The 12,308-nt window shown below is 45.3% G+C and overlaps 1 protein-coding gene across 1 annotated transcript in view; it reads left to right on the plus strand.

Moving 5' to 3' along the window:
• The window catches only part of LOC306855646 (TBC1 domain family member 13-like), a 9,975-nt gene extending 1,357 nt beyond the window's left edge, over positions 1-8,618 (plus strand). Inside the window, exons 2-12 of the mRNA XM_079394436.1 lie at positions 298-371; positions 1,022-1,062; positions 1,136-1,197; positions 1,280-1,376; positions 1,490-1,572; positions 2,309-2,468; positions 5,372-5,582; positions 6,168-6,331; positions 6,692-6,852; positions 7,255-7,312; positions 7,471-8,618. Of these exons, the coding sequence (XP_079250562.1) occupies positions 298-371; positions 1,022-1,062; positions 1,136-1,197; positions 1,280-1,376; positions 1,490-1,572; positions 2,309-2,468; positions 5,372-5,582; positions 6,168-6,331; positions 6,692-6,852; positions 7,255-7,312; positions 7,471-7,536 (1,177 nt within the window). The 3' untranslated portion in view covers positions 7,537-8,618. The remainder of the gene's footprint in view (positions 1-297; positions 372-1,021; positions 1,063-1,135; positions 1,198-1,279; positions 1,377-1,489; positions 1,573-2,308; positions 2,469-5,371; positions 5,583-6,167; positions 6,332-6,691; positions 6,853-7,254; positions 7,313-7,470) is intronic.
• Positions 8,619-12,308: the final 3,690 nt, after the last annotated feature.

Raw genomic sequence — 12,308 nt, forward strand, 5'->3', positions numbered from 1 at the left:
ATCAGTGATACTCAAATCTGGCTCGCGAGATCCACCCTCCTACAGAGTTTAGCTGTAACCCTAACCAAGATTATTTTTCTCTTTAGATTCAGTGAGAACGTCTGGATCCGAAACCCTTGTGTTCTTCATACTTCATACACATTACACGTTATTTCCATCATTTTACTGCATGTTTCTGCAGTTACTATGAGAAACGGTGGCATTTTCTTGTGCAGCATCCGGTTTCTTCTCTGTGTGATTTTGGGCTGAGGTCAGGCCTGTGATCAGAGACACTCACAGATCTCTCGTGTTCCTCAGGATCCAGGAGTTTAAGGCGGCTCTGAGCGAGCAGAAGATCGACCTCAAGGCTTTGCGTGAGCTCTGCTTCAGCGGTAGGTCCTGTGTGTGTGTGTGTGTGTGTGTGTGAGAGAGAGAGAGAGAGAGTGTGTGTGTGTGAGAGAGAGAGAGAGAGTGTGTGTGTGTGAGAGAGAGAGAGAGAGTGTGTGTGTGTGAGAGAGAGTGTGTGTGTGTGTGTGTGTGAGAGAGAGAGAGAGAGAGAGAGAGAGAGTGTGTGTGTGTGTGAGAGAGAGTGAGTGTGTGTGTGTGTGAGAGAGAGAGAGAGAGAGAGAGAGTGTGTGTGTGTGTGTGTGTGAGAGAGAGAGAGAGAGAGTGTGTGTGTGTGTGTGTGTGTGTGAGAGAGAGAGAGAGAGAGAGAGAGTGTGTGTGTGTGTGTGTGTGAGAGAGAGAGAGAGAGAGAGAGAGTGAGTGTGTGTGTGTGTGTGAGAGAGAGAGAGAGAGAGAGAGAGAGTGTGTGTGTGTGTGAGAGAGAGTGTGTGTGTGTGTGTGTGTGAGAGAGAGAGAGAGAGAGAGTGAGTGTGTGTGTGTGTGAGAGAGAGAGTGTGTGTGTGTGTGTGAGAGAGAGAGAGAGAGAGTGTGTGTGTGTGTGAGAGAGAGTGAGTGTGTGTGTTTGTGTGTGTGTGTGAGAGTGTGTGTTTGTGTGTGTGTGTGCAGGCGTGTTCACAGTCTCATCCGTGTCTCGCAGGGATCCCGTGTGAAGGAGGCATCCGTGCGCTCTGCTGGAAGGTCAGTGTGATCCGAGTCTCATGTAAACAAATGAAGAATCAGAATGATAGAAATATTCTCCTGCATTTCTCAGATCCTCCTGAATTACCTGCCGCTGGATCAGGCGTTATGGGAGGTGTTCCTGAAGAAACAGAGGTTGCACACACACACACACACTGACACACACACGCACACACACAGGTTGATTACGCTGATGTGCTTAATTGTGATTGGTCAGGGATCTGTACGCTCAGTTTTTGCGGGAGATGATCATCCAGCCGGGGATAGCCAAGGCCAACCTGGGAGTGTCTCGAGACGTGACGCTGGAGGATCACGTGAGTCTCAATCTAAACACTGATGAACAGCTCAAGAAAAGAGTGTTTCGAACCGTAGTCTTGATGCTGAAGTTTGTGAAGAGAGTCTTGTGATGTTCTTCTCTGGTCTCCAGCCTCTGAATCCAAACCCGGACAGTCAGTGGAACACCTACTTCAAAGACAACGAAGTTCTGCTGCAGATCGATAAAGACGTCAGGTGACTGATGAGATCACATCATTCAGCAAATTAACACTACATGAACGAAGACACTCGCTGTTATCCTGATTAAAATCAGCAAATCAGCATATTACTATGATTTCGCTGTGTTACTGATTTTGCTGTATTTTGGATCAAATTAATGCAGGCTGGGTGAGCAGAAGAGAATTCTTTAAAAAACATAAAAAATCTTACTGTTCAACTTTTGACTGGTAGAGTATCTGTAGATCACAGATGATCCAGATTCATGTCTGTTTGATTCATTTGTATTTTTGCATTTTACCTTCTACATTTGTTGACTCTGATTAACATTAGAGTGTGTGTGTCTCTGTGTGTGTGTGTGTGTGTGTGTGTGTGTCTCTCTCTCTCTCTGTGTGTGTGTGTGTGTCTCTCTCTCTCTCTCTCTCTCTCTCTCTCTGTGTGTGTGTGTCTCTCTCTCTCTCTCTCTCTGTGTGTGTGTGTGTGTGTGTGTCTCTCTCTCTCTCTCTCTCTCTCTCTCTCTCTCTCTCGCTCTGTGTGTCTGTGTCTCTCTCTCTCTCTGTGTGTGTGTGTGTGTGTGTGTGTGTGTCTCTCTCTCTCTCTCTCTCTCTCTCTCTGTGTGTGTGTGTCTCTCTCTCTCTCTCTGTGTGTGTGTGTGTGTCTCTCTCTCTCTCTCTCTCTCTCTGTCTCTCGCTCTGTGTGTGTGTGTGTGTGCGTGTCTCTGTCTGTGTGTGCATGCGCGTGTGTGTGTGGTCAGACGGCTGTATCCAGACATGGCGTTCTTCCAGCGGCCCACAGACTTCCCCTGTCAGCTCATCCTGGACCCACAGAACGAGTACGAGACGCTACGGAGACGCGTGGAGCAGACGACTCTCAAAGCCCAGACGGTGAACCGGAACCGCAGCGGTGTCACTAACGTGAGTGTGTGTTTCTGATTCATGCACATACGTGTGCTTTTGATGACCTGTCTGTTTGCTCTGAGTAGTGCTGCGATGGACAGACGCAGGTGAGCGATCTGTGTGTGTGTGTGTGTAGATCAGTCCTGTAGATTTCTCTGACCCTGCTAGTTAATGGAATAGTTCATCCACAAAGGTCACTCAGTTCATCTGATACCAGGATGAGTTTTTCTTCATCAGGTTTGTAGAAATGTGTCTCTGCATCAGTGTCTCAGCAATGGATGCTCTGCAGTGAATGGGTGCCGTCAGAATGAGAGTCCAAACAGCTGATAAAAACATCACAATAATCCACACCACTCCAGTCCATCAGTTAACATCTGGAGAAGACCAAAGATGAAACGCATCCAGCATCAAGATGTTTATAACTCAAATATGAGTCCATAATCAATAATAACGCTTCCTCCAGTGGAAAGTTACCTTGTTACCTTGACATGAGTGCGACCCGGGCGCCAGGCATGGGACAGAACGGAACGCGGGCTTTTAGCCAATATTGGAAGGGCCGCATATGCAGCAGGTCCAGAGGAATGACTGTGGAGGCAGTGGCCATGAGGCAGAGCATCCTCTGAAATGCTATGAGGGGACACGAGGTCCCCAGCTTGAAGGACGCCACCGCTCGCTGGATAGTCAGGGAGCATTCCGGCGTAACCCAAGCCCGCATTTGCACAGAGTCTATGACTGTTCCCAGAAAGGACGCTCGTTGTCTGGGAAACAGAAAACTCTTGGTTGATTTTCAACCCTAAGCGCTCTAGGTGGTTGAGCAACAATGACCTGTGAGCGATCAATTGCCATTCTGAGTCGGCTAGCATCAGCCAGTTGATGAGGTAGTTCAATATGCAAATTCCCATTTGCCTTAGAGGGGAAAGAGCCGCGTCCACGCACTTTGTAAAAGTGCGGGGGGGCCAGGGATAGTCCAAACGGAAGGACTGTGTACTGATAGGCCATTCCCTTGAACGCGAATCTCAAGAACGGTCTGTGACGGGGTGCTATTTGTATGTGAAAGTAAGCATCTTTCAGATCCACAGACAAGAACCGGTCCTTGGGCCGAATTTGCACGAGGACCTGATTCAATGTTAACATTCTGAACGGCCATCATATGAGGGCTTGATTCAGAAGTCTGAGATCGAGAATCGGTCTTAGCCCACCGTCTTTTTTGGGAACGAGGAAGTAGCGGCTGTAAAAGCCTGACTCGCTGTCTGCTAAGAGGACCGTTTCCACGACACGCAGTGTGTGCACTTCGGCTCGGAGAATGTGAGATTCGTTGTATCTTCATATAATGTTTTTAGAACCCAACTCGACACACCTGGGATGGCTTTCCAAACCGGCAGCTGGGAGGCGAGAGGTTCTATTTTTATCAATGACGTATCGCCGTCCGCAGGGGGAGAACTGACATTTGTGGACATCTTCGTCGAGGTCAGCTCGCCGTGCTGGGAGCTGGCCTTCGTGAGTGTTTTTGCCTTCAGTAATGACTGTAATCAGACATGTACGAGAGGCTTTACTGATGACAGTTCGCTGCCAACAGGGGGAGAACTGACATGTGTCAGTGTAGGGAGAGGAAATTTGCTCTTTATTGTATGTGGGTCCGCTATCACGGCGGTGGTTTGGGGCACACACTGAAATGACAGGACGTGCCCTGTTAAAACACCTCCACCACTCAGAGGTATTCGAAGGTGTGAGGTGTCTTTGAGGGGATTCCGGTGTCCGCGAGAATGATCCCTTTCCTTTTCCTCTCCGCATGCAGATCAGGACGGCTTCTGAGGCCCAGGATCCAGCGTTACGCGGGGGTGGGAGCCCTGACGGTTAGGGAAGGAGTATCTCTTCGCCGATCTGGGGTGCTGCTGAAGCCCCGGCTCCGGCTTTTGGGAGAGCTGAGGTTGAGCCGGTTTTGCAGGCTGCTAAGTGGACGCTGGCTTGGGGCGGCTTGAAACAGTCGCCGGGCTGGAGCGCTTAGGCAGGAAATGACGCAGCACTTGCGACGTCTTCTGTGCCTCAGTGAAGCGCTCCGTAAAGCCGTCCACAGCTGGACCAAAGTGTTCTTTGGGCGAAACCAGGGAATCAAGGAAGGCAATTTTCTTGGCATCCCTGATGTCAGTTAGGTTTAGCCACAGGTGGCGCACCAGCACCACCAGGTTGGCCATGGCCTTGCCCACCGCCTGCGATGTCGCCTTGGTAGTGCACAGAGCCAAATCCGTGGCCGTTCGGAGCTCCGAGATTGTGCCGTGATCTCGGCCAGACTTGTTCAAGTCACGAAAAAGGATGCGTTGCCGTCTTCAGTCCACGGCTCGTTGGCGGAAGCAGGTGTGCAGCCACTGCCTCCTCGAGAGGGGGGAGCTTGCAATACCCCTTTTCCTCAGCGCCGTCAACAGTGGTGAGAGCTGCTGTAGTAGAGGTGTTCACACACGCCGAGCAAGGAGCTTGCCAGGTTTTAGTGAGCTCCTCGTGGACCTCTGGCATGAACGGAGCTGGTCGCTGCCATGAGGAAGGCTGATGATGACCCTTGAGGAACCACTTGTCGAGGAGGCCGGGGCGGGCTAAGGGCAGGTAAGCTTCTTTTTCTTCGGCTTCTTGCAGAGTCAGCGAAGAGATGGTCTCGTCGCTGAAGGAGAAGATTCTGATGAAATGGCGCTCTGGGCCGACTTTTATAGCAAATCGACCCCCCCCCCCCAGGCTCAAGCGCCATTGGTTTGTGCAGTTATACAAACGTTAACCAATCTGGCTTCAGTAACAGAGTAAACAGGAGTTTCCCCAAAGCAGTCGTCAATGATGATGCAACAGGAGTTATCTTTCGATAGGGAACTGTTCCTGTAATGGCGTTGAGGGGTGTGATGTTGATTCCGTGGGTGTTTGGTGTTTTGGGTGTGTTTCAGGTGAGTTCTCCGGGGAAGGCGTTAAACCTGTATCCCTCTAACGAGTATGAGGTGTTACCGACCGGCTGCGAAGCGCACTGGGAAGTGGTGGAGCGGATTCTCTTCATCTACGCCAAACTCAACCCAGGCATCGCTTACGTTCAGGGCATGAATGAGATCGTGGGTCCCATTTACTACACCTTCGCCACAGACCCCAACAGCCAGTGGAAGGGTGAGGCTTTGCCTGCTGTCTGTAGTGATGTCCTGTAAGAGAACGAGCACACATATCATCACTGTGCCTCGCTGATGTTAAACTGATGCGAGTTTGTGAGAGTGTGTGTGTGTGTTTCTGTGTGTGTGAGGACAATAGTATACACTCAATTTTCAGTTAAAGGCAATTCATTGAATTCAGAGATGTGATCATCCAGCTCAGTTCAGTTCTAATAGTATCTGTGCAATCAAGTTGACGATATTGCTGGAAATTCCCATCCAAGCAAGCCAGAGGAACCAAAACTTCATCGACGACAGAATGGAGAAAAAAAAACAAAAAAAAACATAATTTGGTGGCCAGTTCTCCTATATCTCGTAATTCTGACTTTATAACTCTGAGAAAAGTATTGTGGGAGAAAAACTCACAATTACCTTTTTTTATTTTGTATTCAGTGGAAACAGGTTCCATAGAGTGAGCTCAGCACGATCGCTCAAACCCCTTGATAAAGTCTCAGCTCAAAGATCTGATCAATAATGATATGAAATGTTGTTTTCTTATGTATTCCATCGATTAGTTGTTCATCAGATGCTGTTCTTCTGTCTGTAGAGCACGCGGAGGCTGACACGTTCTTCTGCTTCACTAACCTGATGTCTGAGAACAGAGATAACTTCATCAAAAGCCTGGACGACTCTCAGTGCGGCATCACCTTCAAGATGGAGAGCGTCTTCTCCAAACTCAAGGAGAAAGACACGGAGCTCTACATGAGGCTGGTGAGGATCAGGATCAGCCGAACCCTCACGCTTCACCTCACACACTCCATAACTCTGTGTGTGTGTGTGTGTGTACCTGGCATTTATCACATTATGAGGACCAAATGTCCCCACAAGGATAGTAATACTAGTAAATTTTGACCTTTTGGGGACATTTTTGAGGTCCCCCTAAGGGAACAAGCTTATAAATCATACAGAATAAAACATTTTGAAAATCTAAAAATGCACAAAGTTTCCTGTAAGGGGTAGGTTCAGGTGTAGAGCGATAGCACATACAGTTTGTACAGTATAAAAACCATTACGCCTATGGGATGTCCCCATAAAACATGGAAACACAACGTGTGTGTGTGTGTGTTGCAGCAAGAGCAGAACATCAAGCCACAGTACTTCACCTTCCGCTGGCTGACGCTGCTGCTCTCTCAGGAGTTTCTGCTTCCAGACGTCATCCGGATCTGGGACTCGCTCTTCTCGGATCAGGATCGCTTTGAGTTCCTCATCCCCGTGTGCTGCGCCATGCTCACGTGAGATCTGACACACAGACGAAACAAACACTATTAGGTTTAGGGTTGCAAATGGGTGGAAAATTTCTGCTAAATTTCCGGAAACTTTCCAAAAATTCTGGAATGTTTCTGAAATTTACTGGAAATTTTCCACCTTTTTGCAACTCTTATTAGCATTCAGAATAATTCAGAATTCAGTAATATTTAACTATTGTTGAGAACAAAATTTGAACTGAATTGATCTGAATAACGACTCTGTTGTCTTCTGTAGAGCTCCAGCTGAAATTGAGTTTGTTTCATAATAGATTCATTTTAGTACATTAACTATCATTTTTCTGTTTATTACTGTGAAGCTGCTTTGAAACAAAATTAAAATGATTGACTGGTTTTTCTTCTGTTCCTCACGTCTTTGTGTTTTTGCAGACTGATTCGAGATCAGTTACTGGCTGGAGACTTTACAACTAACATGAGATTACTGCAGGTAACACGCACTCACACACACACACACACACGCGCGCGCACACACTCACGCACACACTCACTCACTCACTCACTCACACACACACACACGCGCGCGCATACTCACTCACACACACACACACACGTCTTCCTCCTAACGTATGTTCTGCTGTTCTTCAGGACTATCCCATCTCTGACGTTCACGCCATCCTCATTAAAGCGAAAGAACTGCAGGACAGTTTGTAGCTGCCACGCCCCCTTAGGCTCCGCCTCCATTCTGATGATTGACAGCAGTGCCGCCCATCTCACCCGGGTGGGATCCAGCGTTTGCCTTTGTGTGATTGAGCGTTTGGTCTTACCGTCTCTCAGGTAGACACGCGTGTGTTTGTGTGAGGGAGTGTGTGTGTGTGTGAGTGAGGAGGAGTGTGTGTGTGTGTGTGTGTGAGGAGGAGTGTGTGTGGGCACTCAAGCCGTTTATTGTTGCACTGAATGATTTTAAAGACCAACGCACTGACACTCTCTCACACACACTCACACTCACTCACATACGCACACACACACACACACACACGGCAGAGATGGACTCCAGAAACACTCCAGAACTTTGGTCTTAAATACTACACTATAAACACAGAACAGAGCAAAAGACTGGTCATGTATTTATATCAGTGATTGTTTACTGTCTCTGTCTGTCTGTTTGGTTTATTACTTGATCACGTATCTTTCACAAATGAGCAAAACTACAGTCCTGCAGATGGATGGAGTGAACTGAAGCTTGGTTCAGTGCTGTTCTGGAGAATGGCTCTATTATGGACGCACATGGATTCTTTCAGGAACAGCATGACCCTTTGATTCTCTCCAGAAGCGGCTCAACACTGACCTCAGATCAGCTCCTGCAGCATCTCTGCAGATCATGTCCCATCATGCCTCTCTTCAGCGACGTCATCAATCTGCACTAATAATCAGCATTAATTGCTCTTCATGCGTTTCTTCTCACTAATAACCGAGCACTGATCAAGCGGTGTGACTCGTTAAATTGTTAGTGTTTTTATAAATGTGTTGATCGCTGCAGTTCATTTTTTTTAATGTCATGTTTTTGTATTTTAAAGCTCAGAGGATGTTGGGAAATGAAGGATCTTCTTTTAATCGGGGAATGTCTGGCCACACGTGTCTTTCCGTGACTGTGTTCGTTCATTATGTACTTTTGAAAACCATTGTTTTTCTTTTGCATGTGAAGATGTTTTTGTATGAACGCATCTATAGTTCTTGCTGTTGTATATCAATGTTTTTACAGTGCTTGCGGATGCACAATAAAAAAATCAACCTTAAAATCTTTTAAAATCTCTTTAAAGCACTCAAATAGCATGTGAAAACCGTAAAGCCGTGTTCACACATACAGCGATTACATTTAGCGTCCACACTCGATGTTTGCTAGTCTGCTCGACCGTTTGGTAGCCAGTAAAAAGTTTGCTGGTTTTATCTCTTTAAAGCAGATCCTTTACAGTCATAGAGCTGATTAAACTGTAGGAGCCTGACGCCGATCAATGCCAAAAAAACACATTTGATGATCAGCTTGAAGCTGGCATGAAAAATATAGTTTCTAAGCGCACTATTGATTTTATGCCAAATTTACACTGAAGCGCCTCTAAAGTGGCATCTTTTAAACAGACTGTTTAATGCGGCTCGGAGGTGGCATAAATGCATTTATACAGCAATTACGACTGCATGCTTTAAGGACTGAGGTGGGTCAGAGCAGGCGTAGTCAACAGGACAAATGGAGACATGTTTAAACAGCTCGTTCGCGTCTTTGTACAAATATCAGAAGGATCTCAGCGTAAGGAACAAGTGGATAGTTTACTCTTAATGGCATCCCGGATCGTGTCAGAGCATGTTGTTTTGTAATCGAGGCACAGAGTCATGGAGTCACAAAGAATCATTTGTTGAAAGATGAAGTGGAACTAGATCTGACTGCAGCTGCATCACAGACCGTGAGTAAATTATTTCATATTGCTTTGTCTGGAAATGACCGTTTTATTTTGATAATGTTGTCAAAACACTCACTCACAGGCAATAGTGAGGGGGCGGTGATACTGTTTGCTATGCAGTGATGTCAGCCAATCACAACAGCGGCTGATACTGACGAGCCTTAAAGGACACGCCCCTTAAAACAGGCCGTTTTAGACAGAGGGTCCGAATGAGGGTTGAAAATACTCATTTTTTGTGCTAAAAACTTTATTAACATAAGTAAACCCAGGGCCGTCACTAGTGAGGTGAAAGGTGGTAATGATTATAGGGGCCCACGGCTGAAGGGGCCCCTGGCGATCTCAACCGATTGGCTGAGGCCAGCCTAAGAAGATGCTCAGGACAGTTGACGGGCCACTGCTGCGTGTCATCATGAAAGCTAATCATTTGCAGGTGTTTTTAACTTAAGCCTTGCCAATTTAAACATTCAAAAGAGTTTAAAGCATTCAAACACAAGACGCGGAAAAGCTCAACTGAGTAGCCTGCTCATGCGCCGTGGCCGTGTCTCACAGACAGCAACACCGAACCCAGCTCTCCTCCGCATCCTCCTGCACCTGAACAAACAAACACAGATCGCAGTTTAAACATGCAAACAGAAAAAGATGTGAAAGAGCCAAATTGAGCACCTGTGCAGTGATCTGTGAGCACAGGGCGAGCGCAGAGAGTCTCAAAGCGCTTAAACGCAGAATTTGCCTCTTTTACAAAAATATCCGTCTAATATGCAGTGCTATTTTATATTTGATTATTCAGTTTCTGTACCTGGACAACTACAAACTTGAAAAAATGTAAACATTGTGTAAATAGCACAAATAAATAAATAGAACAAACATACAAATTAAACCATTTCAAACAGGGCCAAATGGTACAACCTGCACCGGGGCCCCGCAAACCCCAGCTACGGCCCTGAGTAAACCTCACGGAAACAAAATAAAAAATCATTTAAAATCCATGTCCTGACCCCTTTAACTCAGAAAGATTGTGAACGATTCATCAGTGCATGTTTCTTTTCTCTTTTGTTTTCATTTTAATCAAAATATCAATTTTAAATTTTTTTTTTTGCTTTTCTCTTGTATCTTTACCCTGTCAATATTGTAAAAGTTTAGTAAACAGATTAAGCTAAATTAATTGATCAATTAACAAGTAAAATAAAATGCCTTACCTGGGTCCTCTGCTTGCATTTAAGCTTATATTCAGTACGTCACGATATGGAAGAAAAGATTTGTAGCTACTAATGTTACATCCTGAGATCAAACACTTTATCATGTTTTTAAGCTAATGAATGAACCGTGCAGTACACAACTAGCTATTGTACATTATATCCCACAATGCAGTGAGCTTGTCATTTTCAGTATTGCATAGTTTCGTCTCAGAATTGCCAGTTTATATCTTTAATAATATTCTGATCAGACTGACCGAAGTTGAAACATTTTACCACAAATTTGGATTAATAGCGCAAAACTACTATATTTATTAGTGCAATGACAGCAGGGCGCCACCTGCTAATGTTATGATTCAAGATTCAAGAGTTTTATTGGTCACACACACAATTATACAGATTATAACCCGCAGTGAAATGTAGGTCAGGTCCGCTCCAAGGACAGTGCAGTTACACCGAGGTACTTGAAGCTACTCGCCCTCTCCACAGGGGTCCCACTGATCATGAGAGGAGTGTAGGGTATGGAAGCAGAATAATGACAATAGTTTTTGAAACATAAAGCATGCTGAATTCCACAAAGCAAAAAAAAAAGATGCATTGCAATTAACAGTGCTTGCATTTTAATGCCTTGTATTTCCAGGGCTTGCATTGTTAGGTCCTGAAATTGAACAAAGTTGTTTATTTAAACTGAATATTTCAATATTTCACACACATTTTCATAATTAAAAATTCCATAATTCATATTCACCTTACAGAATTCATTTCCAAAATATTCAGTCTGTTTAAAAATGCGATGTATAATATTCGACAGGCAAATTTCGGTCATTTTATTTCACTTTCCGAAATCGCTGCCACATACTGTGGTTAAAATTCGGGGTTGCACATCCGGGACCCGCAGGAATAGCAGTAGAGCACCGATGCAGGATCTCCAGCTGATGCCAGCCTCTCACCAGCAGGTGGCGCAAGCGGCTGTTGATGAAGGCCATTCATTCACAAAAACTGATTTGCAGAAATGGAGCAAGCTCTAAGTAGAAGTTTTGATTATTTTTAATTCTTTATTTCGGTTGCTTAGTTACCGTAACCTCTGAAGCAACTTACAATACATGACGCCTAAACTCTCTTACACTTACGCTGTTCGCTCGAACCCATTCTTTACGCATCGAGGTACTCGTCAGGGTTGCCCGCTGTCTCCTCTGTTATTTGCCCTATCCTTGGAACCCTTAGCTCCAGCGGTCCAACAATCTGAAACTATTTCTCCCATAAATATACAGAATACTCATCATATTTCTTTGTTTGCTGATGATACCTCATTGTTTTTGGAGAAGCCGTCACATTCTGTTCCTCGTGTTGAATTTATTTGAGCATTTTGGATCTCTCTCTGTTTAAAATTAATTGGAGTAAGTCATGTTTACTTCCCCTTAATTCTAAAATTGATTCCATGTCCCTTTCTATATCTATTCCATTGGTTCAAAACTTTAAGTATTGGGGACAGATGTTTCTCCTTCCCTGCAGGAAATCGCCTCAAAAAACTATAATGGTGTTCTAGCCAAAGTATCCTCAGATTAGGAGAATTGGTCTCGTCTTCCTGCTTCTTTTCAGGCTGTATATCGGTGATTAAAATGAATGTTCTCCCACGTATTCATTTCTTTTCTTCCATGATTCCTCTCGCTCCACCGGTTGGCTACTGGAACAAACTAGATGCATGTGTTTCACGCTATATATGGGATGGGAAACGTCCTCGTATTAAACTGACTACTTTACAACGATGTAGATTACATGGAGGTCTTTCTTTATTTTAGACTGTATGCTCAAGCCTTTTCCCTCCGGCCTTTATCAGTTT

This window comes from Barbus barbus, assembly GCF_936440315.1.
Source record: "Barbus barbus genome assembly, chromosome: 36".
NCBI classification, from domain to species: domain Eukaryota; kingdom Metazoa; phylum Chordata; class Actinopteri; order Cypriniformes; family Cyprinidae; genus Barbus; species Barbus barbus.